The sequence below is a fragment of the Dinoponera quadriceps genome, unplaced genomic scaffold (genome assembly GCF_001313825.1).
Source record: "Dinoponera quadriceps isolate SergipeBrazil2010 unplaced genomic scaffold, ASM131382v1 scaffold2791, whole genome shotgun sequence".
Taxonomy (NCBI): Eukaryota; Metazoa; Arthropoda; class Insecta; order Hymenoptera; family Formicidae; genus Dinoponera; species Dinoponera quadriceps.
Window position 1 is genome coordinate 313,788 of NW_014557037.1, and position 17,579 is coordinate 331,366.

Below are 17,579 nucleotides of genomic sequence, written 5' to 3' on the forward strand. Positions count from 1 at the left end.
ACATACGATTTGTATTGTGATTGATGTATGGGATCTTGTATATTTCGTAGAAACAAGAAAAAAATTCGCCAAATTTGTCAAAAGCCTCGTATGAATTTTGTCTCAGGTTTATTCAGGTACTATGTCAAAGACTGTGTACATGGAAGACGTGGAACCGGGTTGTCCCCGCGAGGCTCAATGTTCGCCAAATCCCTGCAAGAATGGCGGTCATTGCACCGATCGTTGGCGCGATTTTTCTTGCAAGTGCGAGCGTCCTTACTTGGGTCACACCTGTCAGTACAACATGACGGCCGCTACCTTCGGTTACGAGAATATTACAAACGGCTACGTGACCGTGAAAGTGTCCGACGCGGCAAGACGAGCCGTCAGATCGATCGTCGACATCTCTATGTTTATTCGCACCAGGCAGGATCGCGGTGACATATTTTATCTGGGCACGGAGCCAAGTTCTCAGAGCGATCACAAGGAGAAGACTTATATAGCGGCGCAGCTAGAAGGTGGAGAACTGCTCGTGAGAATCCAGTTTAACGGCACGGAAGCCTACACTGTCGGCGGGGTGAAGCTTCACGACGGAAACAATCATTTAATTCAGGTAGTGAGAAACGTCACCCTCGTTCAGGTAAAGATCAACGGTACGGAGTACTTTCGCAAGACCATCAGTGCCACGGGACAACTTAATGTGACCGTTCTTTACCTGGGAGGATTGCCGCAGGCGTCGAGGTACATTCGTCAGGTCGACAGTAGACAGATGGATGTTCAGCAAACACCGCAGGTTAACTTCAAGGGCGTTATCCAGGATGTGCAGATATCGAACGGTGTCGAAAGTATGGTCGTGGAGTTTTTCCCCTTGAAGGTTCATACGTTTTGCACCTTTTTATTTTCTCTCTTTTTTTTTCCTACGCTACGAACCATTACACGTTTTTTTTTTTTTTCGAGAATTCTACTTCAACTGATTTCTTGTTCCACAGGCACAGGATATTCCCACGCCGATCCAGTTTGGCAACGTGTCGTTCGACCATGATAAAGTCCTCGAAGGCGTGGTGTCGGATAATGTGTGCGTAAGCAACCCGTGCAACCATAACGGCACTTGCCATGTGACATGGAACGATTTTTGGTGCCAGTGCCCGCGCGGCTACACCGGCAAGACCTGCCAGGAGATGGAGTTTTGTCAATTGCAAGACTGTCCGGCGGGTTCGCGTTGTCAGAATCTCGACGACGGTTACGAGTGTATCGCTAACGCAACTTTCGACGGCATTTCCACCGTGTTCACGTACACGTACGATCGCGCCGACGAGCGTAATGCTAGCAACTCGTCCCTGGATACTATCGAAATCACCTATCGGTCCAATACCGGCGGCACCTTGCTCCACATGACGCCGCATGTGGGCGACCAGCATTTCACCGTTTCCGTTTTTAAAGACACCGTTACCGTGTCGTGGCTGTTGAACCATCAGGATGCGCTGTCCTTCGGAAAGGCACAGCCCGATGGGAATTGGACCTCGCTGCTGATCAGATTGTACAATAATTCCATAGAGTGCGGCTACGCCAACCCCACCGAAGAATACGCATCTCGCGTAAGTTCAAATTTTAACTTCCAGCTGTGGCAAGATCTCTTGGTGACGGGAACGGTCACTCTCGGCGGATTGTCCAGCGCGTTGTCTGATAGGCACAGTTACATCACCGTCAGACAAGAAAAGAGGAATGGAATCGAGGGAAATAGTGTGGATTACGACAACGAACATAGGCTGACTACCGCGCCGCCATCGCATAACATGATGTCGGGTGGGTTTTGAGACCTAGGAGAGTCTATGTTTCCTTGTGCGCCCCTTGGCCCATTTCTTTCTTGTACATTCTTCTCTTTGTAGTATACGTCCTGCTCCTTATCGTTCATTGTTTCTGGAATTATTCGCTTGTATTTTCTCGCAGGGGAACCCTTTAAGGGCTGCATGGGTGAAGTGCGGATTGGCAGCATGCTGCTGCATTACTTTACGTACGAAGAGGTGTACCAGAACGCAAACTTTACACCGCTGCAGTTTCTGGTGTTGCGGGACCACGTCAATGGCACCCATCGTGACAACATCGGCTGCCAGTTGTGTTTCGACTCGGACTGTAAGAATAAGGGCTACTGCCTCGACAAGACTAACAGTTACGCATGCGAGTGCCCGGCCGGCTATGCTGAGAACGACTGCTCTTTCAACATTGACGAATGTATAGGCAACAAGTGTCGGAACAACGCGACTTGTATAGACGGTATCGCCAATTATACCTGCGTGTGCAACAGCGGCTGGTTGGGATGGTTGTTAGTATAGTCTTTAAAACATTTTTTAAAAGTAAACTAATTTGTAAAGGCAAAATTTCTGTAAAACAATTTTACACAGTCCATTCTCGAAATATGTTGCATCCACGCACATATATACACAAACATATACGCGCGCGCGTGTGTGTGTGTATCAAGCGACACCGAATATCAGTTACATTATATCTATGTTACAATTTTACACACATACACAATGTAAATTCAACATAACATTGATATTTGTATTTACATTGCATTTACACTACCGAATGCGAAATTATAGATGTAACGTAACTGATGCTCGGTGTTGACTGGGGTACCTATTAGGTTGTAAGATATGTTCGTCTTATTTTCCCCGTTTGATGGCAGAACGTTTGCTTTTTCGTATCGTTCAAACTTCATGCGCGTAAATATTATCTTTTACTTTAAAAGTGACATTTCAACTGTCAGTTTGATACAATTTTATTGTGATCAGTGAGCTCTAACGTTTCTTGTAACATTTTAAACATGTCAGAAAATCAAAAACATTTTCATCATATTATGTTTTTTTTTGCCGAAAAAGCAAAAACGCGTCGCAAATTTGTAAAAAAATTGTGCTATATATGGAGCCGATGCTGATTCGATGTGCAGAAAGTGGTTCTGGAGATTTTGATGTCAAGAATACATCTCGTGCCGGACAACCTGTCACCATAGGCGTGGATAAAATTAAGAACATGATTGATAGCAACTGTCATTTGACGACACGTAAAATTGGTCAGGCACTAAACATTATTACCATTTACTGTTTCGAAATATTTATGGCAGTTTGGAATGATTAAGAAGCTCAATACTTGGATGCCACATCAATTGAGCGACAAAAATTTAATAGACCGAATTTCTGCTTGCGTTACTTAAACGTAATGAAAATGTGTGAGTGTTTTCTTAAACAACTCATTACTGGCGATGAAAAGTGGATTCAATACAACAATGTTAATCGAAAAAGATCATGATCATAGCGGGATGAACCAGTACAGACGATCGCAAAGGCTGAATTGCACCCAAAGAAGGTTATGCTGTAGGGATTGGAAAGGTATCGTGTACGAATTGGTATCACCAAGTCAAACTATTGATTCCACTAAGTACTGCTCACAATTTGCCAAACTGAAAGAAACAATTGACAGGAAGAGGCCGGAATTGGCCAATAGAAAGGGCTGTGTTTCACCATGACAACGTTAGACCACACGTTTCTATGGGGATTCGGAAAAAATTGTTGCAACTTGGCTGGGATGTTTTAGTGTATCCACCAACCATATAGTCCGAACCTTGCACTTTCAGACTATCATTTATTTAGAACTTTGCAGAACTCTCTTAATGGCGTAAATTTATCAAATTTGAATTCCTGCAAAACTACTTGAATTAGCTTTTTGCTAACAAATCCCTGGAATTCTACAAGAGAGGAGTCTTTTAGCTACCGGAAAGATGGAAGATCATCGATTAAAATGACACATAAGTGATTTAATTTATTTCTGAATATGCAAATAAATGATTTTAAAAACACTAAAAAAACGGGATGAATGTATCTTACAACTTAATATTTATATATAAAATATGAGCAACTATAAAATCTCCAAAATATGATTAGCGATTTATTATGATCGGAACACCGACTATGTGCTTCTCTCATAATGATCTAACACGGACGTAGAGAAGATATCTCGCGTTCCCGGATCTTATCGATTCTTATCTGATTATAGATGCGAAAGCGATATCAACGAATGTGTGACGCTCAGCCCGTGCCAACACGATGGTGTGTGCGTGAATCTACCGGGGCTGTTCAGGTGCGAATGCCCGGACCAATTTACCGGAGATCTCTGCGAGAGCTTCCGGCTCATCACCTGCGAGAACGAGCCGTGCAAGAACGGTGTTTGCACGGACGTAGCGAATCCGCAAACTGGCAACAACTATACCTGTACTTGCATGCCCGGCTACGAAGGTTCAATCTGTGACACGCCCTATTGCAGCGGTAGAAAATGCCAGAACGGCGGTAGATGTGACTTTCTGTATGAGGTAATCTATTTGTCACACATTTGTGAAGAAACCTAAGTGAGAAGATTCGTGCAATTGCTAACATTTCAAATTCAAATTAACAAGTCTTTACAGAGGATCACTTTTGTGTGTGGGATATTATTAGATATTATGACCTTGCGAATTCCTTAAATCCTTAAATTGTCACTTCCAGGATTAAAATCTCTTTCTGTGTGTGTAGCTCGAAATTTTTAAAATTTTTGTGAACTTTTCAATTGTTATACTATCTAAAATCAGTTATCATATAAAGCAGGCGCCAAAGTGCACCTGCGCCCTAGGTTACTCCGGTTTGTACTGCGAGATAAACATCGACGACTGCGCACCAGATCCCGAAGGGAACGTGCCCTGCAAGAATGACGGGAAGTGCTACGATGGAGTAAACAACTTCACGTGCAACTGTCAGGACACCGGATACACCGGTCCGGACTGTTCCATCGATGTAAACGAATGTCTGGGTTCAACAACCGATTGTAAATACGGCAAATGCGAGAATCTGCCCGGCACCTACCAGTGCATCTGTGATCCGGGTTACTGCGGTAGCAGTTGCGATATGGTGGATCCCTGCAACCAGGTGAGAGAGCAGGAGAAGGGGGAGGAGGCGAGGGAGTTGATGAATAAAAGATTTTTGTTCTCAAATAAAGCAGAATTATTAAAAGCTGAATATGCAATGCAAAGTTCTTTTGAAAGCAAAAGATTAGGATAAAACTAAGATGAAGAGGAAACGAATTGTATGGAACGTTTATTCGTTCTAGTTCTTATACTTGATCGACATATAATCGACCTCTATTTTGATCTTTATATTAGGAATATTGCCAAAACGGTGGCACATGCAAGTGTGCAAATGACGGTGGATACACGTGTGAATGCACTGTCGAATACACGGGACAAAATTGTACGGAGGTAAGGTAGAGAAAATTCAGTGAGAAAGTTGTTATTAAATTAAAATAGTATAAATGGGTGAAGATAACACGTTGAGTTTCTTAGTAATTAATATTTTATAAAAAGTATATACATATACTTAATTTCTCTATACATAATTAATCAATTGTACAAGTTTAATTTATAAAACAGTGTAATTAAGAACAACAATACACACACACGCACACACTTATAAACATGCGCGCGCGCACGTACACACATATGTATTTAGATCATAATACTTGTATATTGAATTTTCAGTCGGGGAATTTCTTGGGAAGTCAAGCTCTTGATATTGTGGTGATTGTGGGGCCAATAGTAGGTTGTCTCTTCATCATCGCACTTGTATCTCTCACAGCACTCTTCATGATGGCTAGAAAGAAGCGCGCTACACGCGGTACTTATAGCCCGAGCGCTCAAGAGTTCAGTAATCCGCGAGTGGAGATGGATAACGTGATGAAGCCTCCACCGGAGGAGAGATTGATCTAATCTATTAGTGATCGAGGCAGCCAATTAGGTGATGCGCGCAAGCCTCGTTTTATGGAAGCTGATTCACAAAATCGCGAAAAAAGTTGGATGAACGCAATTTTTTGCGTGATATGTGCGTGAATAAATTTTATAATAATTGATGAAAGCACAATATGTTGCGTTAGTTTTTCTTTCTTTTGTTAAAATTCAATTCGGGATAACAAATTTTTCCCGAACGTAAATTGATCATCGTGAAAGAAGAAAAATCAAGATTTATTTATCAACTATAGCGACGAGTGGCAGCTTCCGTATATCAAGGGTTGCGTTGATGCATTCTAGTATCTCTCGCGGAAACGCGAATAGTCATTGCGAAATTTTTCGACTGAAAGATCACGCATCACTTGCATGACGAAGATTCCTCCACGAACAGCTAAGTTGACCACATGAAACGGTTATTCATAGCGGCTTGCATCGTTACAAACGATAAACGGATTCAAAAGAAATTGAAATTAAGGTCTCGGAGTCGATGCGACCATATTGGATTCGTGACATAGGCGAAAAATGACACGTTGAGAAATGTTGCATGTCATTTGCAAATAAAAAGATATTTGGATAAAACAACACTTGAGATCACTTGAAGACATTTATGAAAATAGATGAAAACTCTTAATTTCCTTCCTGACAGTCAGTAAATAGCCATAAAAGATACATGAAATAAGGTCCTATTGACGTAGGAAAACAGGGTTTCACAGCTATTGAAAGGAGTAGAAAATATGCTCCTATGTATAAAATTCCAAGTTAAGGAGGCCATCCCGTGTGACGGCTTCAAAAAATCGATTTTTTTTTGCATAAATCTAATCTAGAGCACGCATAGAATATACTGGCAAAGTAATTTTGGCAAAGGATTTTTTTAACTGGTGCTCATGATTTTTCGAAAACGGTTCAATGGATTTAAATAAAATTTTAATGGAAGATTCAGCACATGTGTGGCTATCGTGAGAACTAGAATTTTTAAAAAATATTGAACCGTTTTCTGTCCGCATAAAAAAATAGTCGCAAAATATCATGCTATTTTGAGTTATAATTTTTAAAAGCATGCGAAAAATTGAATTTTTTAATATTTTCAAAAAATCCTAGTTCCCACGATAGCCACACATGTGCTGAATCTACCATTAAAATTTTATTTAAATCCATTGAACCGTTTTCGAAAAATCATGGGCACCAGTTGCACCAGTTTAAAAAATTCAGTTTTGAGAAAAAACGCGTTAGAAATAGCTCTAGATTAGATTTATGCAAAAAAAAAAATCGATTTTTTGAAGCCGTCACACGGGATGACCCCCTTAATCTTGGCTTTCGTCTATTTTTATGAGTTTAATAAGTATATCACAGGTTACATTTGCACAATTAAGCAAATAATAAAGAAATGGCGCGCAACACACAAACTTTTCACGCATATAAGTACGATTCAGCAAGCGTTACAAATGCTTCGAAGCGTTTCTCCTTTTTCTTCCTTTATTCGGATCCGAAAAATAGATGAAGGAAGAGAAACGCTTCGAAACATTTGTAGCGCTTGTTAGACGTACTCTAGTGGTTCATTTTTTATTCTGAACTGTGTTGCTACTGTGTCAATGCGGAGTTCTTAGCTGACTACTCCGAGGCCTTAAATGAGAATTTACCTACGAAATTAAATTTCTCTCTTGGAATCTTTGGGAATTGATTCCAAAATTTGTTTTGAATCCTTTTAATCTGTCTATGGCTTGTACGAAATAATTGAATAGAGACGTATAGAAAAGTGTTTCCGTATTAAGGTAATAAATTTAATAAGAAACGTGTTCGCAACGACGCAACGATTTCTCTAACGGTATGTTTGTCGAAGAATGATAATTGTCAAGCAACTTTTGATAGCAATCCTTGAAAACTCGGTGCGTTACGCTAGAACGAGATAAAGCCAATATTTCAAGTTCCAGGCTTCCTGAGTGATTTAATGTATTCCCCTGCACAGTCGAGGAATGTACATAGAGTGTCCCAGGAAAAAAAACACGTGCAAGAATGTATTTCTTAATTAATTTATATTTTTATGATTTCTTTAATCGAATCCAAGGGACCAACAACGATTTGAGAACTCGTGGATTCGAAGGATCGTTGGATTCAATCACGTCTAATGACTCAGGAATACGAAATTAGAGACTCTGGAATCGGAGGATTCGTGGAGTAGATATTTGAATAATTTAGTGGTTCTCGTGCGGAAGAGTTTTTGGATAATAACAAGAAGCAATATACATACGTACTTATCTGGGACACTCTGTAAATCACATTGCGCTCAAGTCATTGTAGATTCAAACAAAGTGTACTTAAAACTCTCAGAAAAGTGTCCTTACAACGTAAGCAATACTCGAAGGAAGGAAGCATCCGAAAAAACAGACCCGTCCATTTAGTGCCTAATCTCCCCCTTCCTCCCACTCTCTCTCTCTTTTTTTCCCACACACACGCGCTACACACACACACACACACACACACACACACACACACACACACACACACACACAAAAAAAAAAGATTATTTATAAGTCGCGAGCATATAATATCGAAAAGCGCGAGAAGAAGAGAAAGACGACAGGACATTCCAATAATAATGCATAACATGTCCTTACGGCTACAATAAGCTAGGTGAATTAAGGAAAATTGATAATCTTATATGACTATCAACTTCCAATTTCAAAAACTTGACACTAGCTGTAAAAAAGTATTTTATAGATGTTTAATTTGTTATTTTAACCGTATGCATTTCTTTTATTTTTAAGGGTATATCTGATATATTTCAAAATTCTCTTTCAAATATATTGCCAAATCATTATGTGTTGATATGATATTGTAAATGAATTTTGTAATTTTATCAATTTCAATATTTCATTCTTTTCTACTGAATATTTTTATGACTCTCATTATAAAGTCTACCAATATCTATTATCTTTTATGCCAAAACTTATTTCCTATCAATTTAATTTTAATTGAATTTTTTTTTAGTACTACATCGATATATTTTTACTTAATTTTTACCCATCACCGCAGGGATTATATACTCTAGGCCCTAAATATTATCAAGCAGCGTCAACGTTAATTCAAATTTATCGTGGGGAAGAAAGACGACGATATCGTTGCATGTTTTCGGCGCGATTCGAAAGTTCGCGAAAACGAAAAGAACTCGAGTACGTACAAAAAACTCGAGATATCGCCGTCGCGTTTGTTAATTTTGTACATAGCCTAGCTCGTAAGCCGTGAAGATTATTAATGATTTTTATCGCTAGAAATTTTATATAACTCTTAGGTATTTAACGAATGACGAACATATATTAATCGGTACGTAATTACTTACTACCACGACCAAAGTAAACTGCAAGGTGAACTTGCGTTACACAAGTTTACTCTGTAAAAATCATGTCACGCGATTTTGTAAGTACGATATTTATCACCTTAAAGCGTGTGTTCGCAAGACTGAATTTTTAGCGTGACATGGGGAAAACGAAGAATAGGAAACCAAATATATCCGAGGAAAATTAATTCAGTTTCCATCGACCTAGTTTTCTTAATTATAATTATTTTACCCCAGAAATATACGTTGGAAATTGTGTCAAAATTATATCGATATGTATAATTTAGACAAATTAGTCCGTTTAATTTCCCATTTTCAGATAATAGTGTGTGAAATTATTCTCTATTTATTTCACAACGACACGTCCGAATTCACATGTCGTAATGTCGTAAAAAAAAGGGGCGAATAAAATACGTAGATTCGAGTGCAAGAGTTTATTCCGTGTGTCGCGTGACGATCGACATGACACACATTGTGCATTAAATAACAGATAGATATAGCGACTTCCCTGCCCGAAGCGGATAATTTGATGTACAAAATCAATAAATATATACACATATAATTTAATAAATGTATTTATCATTTTGATGAGAAATATGATACAGCGCGATGATTTCTTCCAGAGAAAAGTAGCATCTAATAAAATTAACCCTTATCGGTCGTAAGTCACCTCTCACGTGACAACAATATTTCGTCGCTGCGGTCGTACGTCACGTAAGAGGTGACAAGTTCGCATATTTACCGAAACCAGCTACAACCTAGTGAGAATCACGCATAAAAAGCTAGCGTCTGATAAGGGTTAATCATACTCTCCCAATGTGCTAGTTTAATTACATTTCATCACATCTCTCTCTCTCTCTCTCTCTCTATCTATATATATGTGCTTACACATATATATATATGTATATATATATATATATATATATATATGCAGGGTGTCCCATTTTATTTTTGACAATCAAATATTTCAAAAAATATAGGAAGAAAAATGTTTTAGATAAAAGTTATACGGTTTCAAAGAGGACAAATAATGATAAAATTCTTCCTCACTAAATGATTAAAGAATTATAATTTTATTAGAAAAAACAAAAAAATTTTTTTAATCGTCAACATGAGTCTCGGACTTGCGTCTTAGTGGTTAGACGATGCGCTGTTGCGCGTTTCGAACTTTAGTTGTGCTGCGATCTACACGGGACACTGAAATTTTTTTTGTTAATTTCCCAGATAGCACAGATATCCAAAATCGGGACATGAGACGTCTTTTAGACGTCTTGAAGTCGTGTTTAAAATATCGTGATATAAGACGTCATTAAGACGTTTTTAAGATGTCTGAAAGATATAAACCCCCTATAAACTGTTAAAGTTTGGTTCACACCTGTGTTGCTCACCTCGCGTGCTCTTCTTGTAAAAAAACATACTTGCTGCATTCTTATATTCATCATACTGAAAATCTAGAGTATATGTTATATGAACTATAGATTTTTAATACTGAAAATTCAGAAAAAAATGATTATATATATATATGAATTTTGTCCATATATGTGATTACATATGTAATCATATATGTCTATATGAAAAAAATGATGTTATGTCATTTAATTAAATGTCGATATCATGTGCTGTCAAAAGCACAGGTAGCCAGAAGTATTTACTTCGATTATATTTCCATATAATTTGTAAATAATAGTATTTTTTCGTCATGGAAATATATGATTATATATAGTCATATATAGGCAAATTTTATATATGATCTTTTTTTCTCTGGGAGTGAATATCGGAACGCAACCATTATGAACATATAACATTGTTTTAGTACATTGTTTATAACATTGTTTAGTACATTCGATGAATATACAAATATTCGTAATGAATATTCGTTGAATATTCACAGAATATTCCTGTGCTCTCTAGGTTGTCACATTTCGTTTTCTCACTGATAAGATCCTAGACAACGTAAGTCTAAAATCGAGGTACAAGATATCTTAACGACGTCTTAAAAATGTCTGTAAAATATCTTACTTATTGTACTTTTGTAAGATGTCTTTAAGACGTTTTATGTCTTGATTTTAAATTGTTATGTTGTCTGTAGTATAAAAGGTTCATTATAACATGCTATTTACATTCATAGATATAAAAACGCAATTACGGCTCAATTCGTCTTTTAATCATTCTTTTTATGCATATTTCATAAAAACAAAAATAACAAAAGTGGAAAAAAGATGAGTATGAACGCGTGGTAAAAAGCGATCAGCGATAGAGATTTAGCTTAGGAGAGCATGCACACTTCAATCTCGCACCTAACATTTGACAACATCAATTGTCAAACATCTGGCAACATCGCACCGATTCATGTGAGATAAAATATTACTACAGATTCAATTATCATATGAGACATTACTATTGGTAGTGTTACCGACGCGTTAAAATTGGCTAAATTAGCAATTCTAGTGTGGTACCGCGGTTGGGAAAAGTCGGAACTTTTAGGTTCACGCTAGGCATCGCTTGACACTTCGGAAAATTTCTTGCGTTTTATCGCATTATTTTTCAGATTCTCTATGAAATTTCGTGATCCTCATAGTTGTAAAATGTGCCAAAAACTCAGTGATAGTGATGATATATTGTGAAAATCGAGAAATTAAATGTGATAGCTTAGCTGTCATAAACCATCGTTCTCAGCAAAAAATGAGCATTATTTCATGAATTATTTTACGATGCTACGTAACATCGGCCAGATAACTCAGTTTTCGGCACATTTTACAGGTATCAAGATTATAAAACTATTTTACAGGTATCAAGATTATGAAACTCAAGATTATGAAGTCCGTTTTTCAGAGAAAGAAAAAAAAAGATATAAAATGCAAGAAACTTTCGGCATGTCATTTCTCGCTTCTGATGTCAAAAACCAATATGGCCGCTTGGGGGATAGCCGAATCTTAAACACCTTCGTCCGTGGTCTTAGATTTAATTAAGAAGAGAATTACGCACGTATATATTGTTCAATAGAGGATTTTGTTTTTTTTTCATGAAATATTTTCTTACATAAGAGTTTAAGTCTAACACTTTTTTACGTAAAATTAAATAATCTCTCATTTTAATTTTATTATTATTTGTCCCCCTTGACACCGCATAACTTTTGTCTGAAACATTTTTCCGTATCTCCCATATTTTTTCAGATAGTGGATTCTCAAAAATAAAATTGGACACCTTGCATGGTATGTGTGTGCGCGTGCGTGTATACACAGGGTATCTGTTAAACTAATCTCGGTTCCCGCGGTGTAGAATGTAGGTGAAATTGAACAGAAAAGTCGTACCATTTTGCAAAATTCACAATAGTTAATAAGGAATTAATCATTTTGCCTCAGTTAACGGGAAACGTTAGGCTGAACTCTGTGTAAAGAAAAATGGCTTACTTCTGAAGATCTAGAAACAATGAGCATCAACTGATTCCTACAGGTGGAATAACGCAGTGAACAGCGAGCGGCACGTGACATAGAATTGTGTACCGAAAAGAATTACACTTCTTGCTATCAGTTGATACTCATTGTTGCTAGATCTTCAGAAGCTATTTTTTAAATATAGAATCCGACCTACCGCTTTCAGCGCGCTTATTAACTCAGACAAAATAATTCATATCTGATTAATTATTGCGAATTTTGTAAAATGGTACATAACTTTTCTACTCAGTTTCACCCGTTCTATTTGCACACCGCGGGAACCGAAATTAGTTTGGGACATCCTATAATATAAATACATATACACTTTTTCATTAATGGAATAACATTCCGTTTTTCGAATAAAAAGTTTATTTCATTACGCGATAGTTTTCTTGTCTTTTCGATATATAAAAATTAAAACAAAACATACAGACAGCTATAAAAGTAATGAGAAACGTGTTATAATCCATGAATATATTCAGCAACATAAGTGCCTGTTTTCAGTTTGTCGTTCATTGACGAAAATCAATTTTATGTAAATCCGTTTTTTACTCATCGTTACTAATAATAGACTAAAAGTAATTTAACTAATGTAGAGTTAAAATCAGCCTGTATTCTTGCCGTTCACTTTACTCAGTTTGTCGCGCGATATTTTGTCGAAAAATAAAAGTCCAGCAGCGCGTTCGATTGTCTCCGGTGGCACCTGTGGGTAAAACGAATTATGCTCCTCTTATTTTGTGACATTTTTTCGTAGATATACTTTATTTATTTTGCATTCTATTGTTATATCAAATTGTAACTCAATTATATAAACAATTTTTTAATATACATATTACACAATAAATGCACAGAATATTTCATGCATAGTTCTTTTTATCTTTTTAAAAATTTTACTTATAAAACGCTACCTGGAAATTCGTGAGAGGTGTATTATCGTTGACTGGCATGTTTGGCATTACAAAAGCTTCCATCTCCAGTTTGCCTTCCTTTGTTTCACCAACGATCACTTTATAAAAGTGTGTAGGTACTGCCACGTTATTTACACCTATTACTTCGTAGCGCACGTATTTCTTTCCATCTGCTTCTTTCCTGCATACAAATACAAATACGTCAAATATATTAACCCTTTGCACCCGAGGGCTCCGGAGCGGAGCCATTTAAAATTTGTCTTCAAACTCGAGGGCTCCGCTATGGAGACAATGCAAATAACTTTCAGTTCATAACATCAGGACAAAGACAAATCGTAGAAACTATTGTGTATAGGATATTCCGGTCTTGCTATTTGCATTTGAGTTTGAAGAGTTTGAAGACAAATTTTAAATGGCTCCGCTCCGGAGCCCTCGAGTGCAAAGGGTTAACATAATATAATTGTAAGGTAAACTGTAAAAAGGTATATACAGAGAGAAGTGCAGGAAAAAGTAGATCAAAATGGTTTTGTAAATAAAAATCCAACACATCTCGTAATATGCAAAAAAAATTGATCAAGACTAAAAGGTAGAAAATAGATGAAAAAGGCATAAAAATTGGAAGAAACAGAATGACTACAACAGTGCTCGGAATTATTTGTATAAATATACCTTCTTATTTGCCGGTTTGTCTAGCAGGTCTGATAGTCGCGGTGCTTAGTCTCAAAACCGTTGGGGATAAAAAAAAAACGTGTCGGCAATAGTACCCTATGAGTGAGGTGGAAACCCATTGCCACTTTGTAATTTTAATAATATATTAACACTTTGCCGGCCGCTGTCACGTACGCGTGACTTTTCTTCGCCAACTGTTATCGGCCGCTGTCACGTACACGTGACTTATTCATCAATTATTGCTGCTCTGCATCAATATGTGTACTTATAAAAACATCGGAATGAAGCATCACCACTGGCGAAAAGAAGTCACGTGTACGTGACAGCGGCCGATAACAGTTGGCGAAGAAAAGTCACGCGTACGTGACAGCAGCCTGCAAAGTATTAACATTCATTGCTAGTGTATAAAAATATATATAATGGAGTTGTTTCAATAAGATCTTTTCAGATATTAGGAAGTGTCTTTCAAATTTCGTAATGTCAACAGTTCTGAGGTTAAACGTTGTGATTATCGTGGCCCACCAAGAATGGAGAGACAAGGAGGTGTAATCCTTGAAAATCGCCTTGTTCATGCAAGTAGTTCCGAGCACTGTATGATATTATTACAAAAAAATTATAACTGAAATAACTAAGGAGAATCAATTTCGTTAAATAATATAATATTTTGTTGTAATAGGTAGAGATGATTTGCAAAAATTTAAAATAGTAAGAAAGGTAAATATACTTTGGAAGATAAAGTGGTCCCGTGCATACATAAACATCCTTATAGATGTTTGTCAATTTTCTAACATATTTCTCCAATCTATTCCAAGAATCTCTGTTGAAACCCACGCCAACTTGTGGCGCCATGTTGGAGAGGAAGAAAGTTTGTTCCATATGTTTCTGTTCAACTTTATGATTCCCAGCTGCAGCCAAATGGCCACGATCATATCCACTTCCCTTATAATCTGTATTCTCTGACCTGTCAATATTGCCGAGGTCGTGTAGAATAGTGGTAAATAGTTTTATTAAATTTTCTTCTGTGACTTTGAATTTTTCAAAAAATGGATTGAAAGATGTTCTGACCTGAAGAAAGGATGTATACTCTGATCAGGTTTGAATTCGCACTTTGAACGATCCACAGAATCTTTGTATTGCAATCTATCTTTGGTCAAGTGTTCAAATACCCAATGAGCAACTTTGTTCCGTCTATCATAAGATAGTACAAAATCTTCATACGATCTGACGTGATCCAATCCGGGAAAACCAAATTTCATAATCTACAGTAATGATCAATGTATGCCATCTTAAAACCCACAAAAAATAAAAAAATACGATAAATTTTTAAGGGTCTCACCTCGGCTTTCATTATTAAACAATAGCCAAACACTTTTGGAATTTAATTACAAATCATCGAAATGCTTTTTCATTACCTGCGATATTCTCGCGGCTGTCGAGGATATTTTGGAGCCCATCTCGGGTTTGTTTTCGACTGGTGTCAAGGGGGTAGCCGCTGTAACCGTGCCGAACAAGGGTAAAGCCGGCATATTACAAATTCGCGCCTTCGAGAATTTAATTGTTCCATTGTCTTTCTCGTTTGAACAACGCTTCCGTTCGGAAAATTTGCCTAGATACCAGCCACCCAGACCAACACTACTCAGGGTTACGAGATTAAGTGTTACTCGGCTCATACTATTCATACTTTTTGTCTTGTTTCACTCTGACGTAACCCCATCTATGAGAAACACAATGATACGATTATGGCTTCTGCCCACAGGACGCGGCAACGCTTGCTGCGTGGCGGAAGTTCGTGTGGTAGCCAATCAACATGCCATTTTTCTATAAGAATTGGAGCCGGTATTCATAGTCGGATCTTATATTTAAAACTGGCTTTATCTACAGATGCTTTGTGGCCAATGAAATAAGTCGTAGAGCATCTGAAGATAAACTTGAAATAAGATTCGATTATGAATATCGGCCTAGGAGTTTATTGGCTACTGCGTAAACTTTCGCCTCGCGGCAAGCGTTGTCGCGTCTTGTGGGGAGTAACCATTAAACTGACTATAGATCCCACATGCCGTTAACTAAATCGTTAACGTATATTTATTATGACTGTGTATAATCAGCGTGCGCACCACAGGCATATGAGAGAGGTCACCACCACGCCCGGATACAGGCAATAGGAGTAGGAAGATTACCTGGTGTCTGGCATCATATAAGGATCATAGACGTATAATAACTAGACTGCACATTCAGCTAAAGAGTCGTCAAATGCTAGAGAGAGATAGTTGCTGTACGGTGTTACGTCCACGATAGATAACTATATAGGGAAATTTGAAAGTAGTAAAATCAGTGACTTACGTGGACGGTCAACAGAGTGATGACTCCGCTTTTAGGTCACTCTGCTTTTCATTGAGTTTACCCTGAGTCTCCGGAGTCTGGCGAAACGATCGATGAATCTGGTGAGAAATCAAAGCCGCTCATTCTCCTGGCTCGGTCTCGGATGTTCCGGTGCTGCGCGGGATGATGCGGTCCGCGATTCCAATTTCGATTTCGCAACTTTCGAGAAATGAGGGGTAGACAAAAATAATTGTTACACAGTCGGATTTTACGACTAATATATTCCAAACCATATAAGTACACAAGTATCAAAAGCTAATCACGAGAAAAGAATCGTCTTCGCAACGAATGCGCGCGTTTTTATACGTTGCTTTGTCGCTGAGAGTCGTTTTCTGGTTGGCTGATGGAATCGTGGAGATGGAAGAAATTCATTCCATCGGTATGATGTCACCGCGTCGATATCGCCGCGTCGGTCCTGAGTGGTGTTTGGATTTAGGTTTCATGCTCCTGTTTATGCTAGCAGTGGGGTGTCTTATCGCATTAAGATTACGGTTTCTCTTGTCTATAGTTGATCCCTCGATTTTAAAGCTCTCTAACGACACGTCGTTTCTTTGGTGTTATAATTTTAATTATAATATTTAACGTGCGCGAATATACATATGCGAACGTACTTACATCTAGTAACATAGGGATACCTGGTGAATATCTAATCTAGTGATATCTGAAATCAGACAAGTCGGCCTCCGATCTATACTAATATATTATTAATGTTTCAAAATAAGTCCGAACGTTACACGGGATTATACGTCGGTAGTTTCCATAGAGATTTAAGAATAGAGGGAACAAGGGATATATGCTACCTGTAAGTGGAAGTGATAGAGGTCATGAGAGAGATGGATGCCGAGTGTCCTATCTGTCTCTTTCTAGCCGAGCGCTGTGATTGGTTGTTACAATGAGCCACCAAGCGACCACGCGACGTCAGGAGGAGAGAAAGCAGACTAAAATTTCGTTTTGTAAACATGCGTGCAGAATGTGTGTAGAATTAAAATTCGTTAAATATTCGAACGTTAACAAAATAATAATTGGACGCGATTTGTTTAAAAATGAGGCATTGTTTGAAATGCAAGGCGGAG

The 17,579-nt window shown here is 37.9% G+C and overlaps 2 protein-coding genes across 7 annotated transcripts in view; one reads left to right on the plus strand and one right to left on the minus strand.

The window, feature by feature from the left end:
• The window catches only part of LOC106748585 (protein crumbs), a 31,492-nt gene extending 21,660 nt beyond the window's left edge, over nt 1–9,832 (plus strand). For 2 of the 4 annotated variants that reach the window (XM_014627258.1, XM_014627260.1), the window contains 7 exons: nt 107–853; nt 969–1,782; nt 1,927–2,299; nt 4,030–4,342; nt 4,611–4,931; nt 5,165–5,260; nt 5,540–9,832. In XM_014627258.1, the coding sequence (XP_014482744.1) occupies nt 107–853; nt 969–1,782; nt 1,927–2,299; nt 4,030–4,342; nt 4,611–4,931; nt 5,165–5,260; nt 5,540–5,767 (2,892 nt within the window). In that variant the 3' untranslated portion in view covers nt 5,768–9,832. The remainder of the gene's footprint in view (nt 1–106; nt 854–968; nt 1,783–1,926; nt 2,300–4,029; nt 4,343–4,610; nt 4,932–5,164; nt 5,261–5,539) is intronic. The other 2 variants (XM_014627259.1, XM_014627261.1) reach the window with 1 other exon arrangement.
• Nucleotides 9,833–13,009: 3,177 nt separating this feature from the next.
• LOC106748592 (endonuclease G, mitochondrial) lies at nt 13,010–16,248 on the minus strand. 3 transcript variants are annotated; one of them, XM_014627275.1, is made up of 6 exons: nt 16,169–16,248; nt 15,540–15,841; nt 15,193–15,386; nt 14,852–15,088; nt 13,459–13,639; nt 13,010–13,253 (listed from the first exon to the last, which is right to left on the minus strand). In XM_014627275.1, the coding sequence occupies exons 2-6, from the start codon at nt 15,804–15,806 to the stop codon at nt 13,155–13,157; spliced, it is 978 nt and encodes a 325-aa protein (XP_014482761.1). In that variant the 5' UTR covers nt 15,807–15,841; nt 16,169–16,248; the 3' UTR covers nt 13,010–13,154. The 3 variants fall into 3 exon arrangements, with proteins under 3 accessions (XP_014482761.1, XP_014482760.1, XP_014482764.1); XM_014627274.1 differs by lacking the exon at nt 16,169–16,248 and having other exon boundaries at nt 15,540–15,914; XM_014627278.1 differs by lacking the exons at nt 15,193–15,386; nt 16,169–16,248 and having other exon boundaries at nt 14,852–15,192; nt 15,540–15,918.
• Between the last annotated feature and the right edge of the window lie 1,331 nt (nt 16,249–17,579).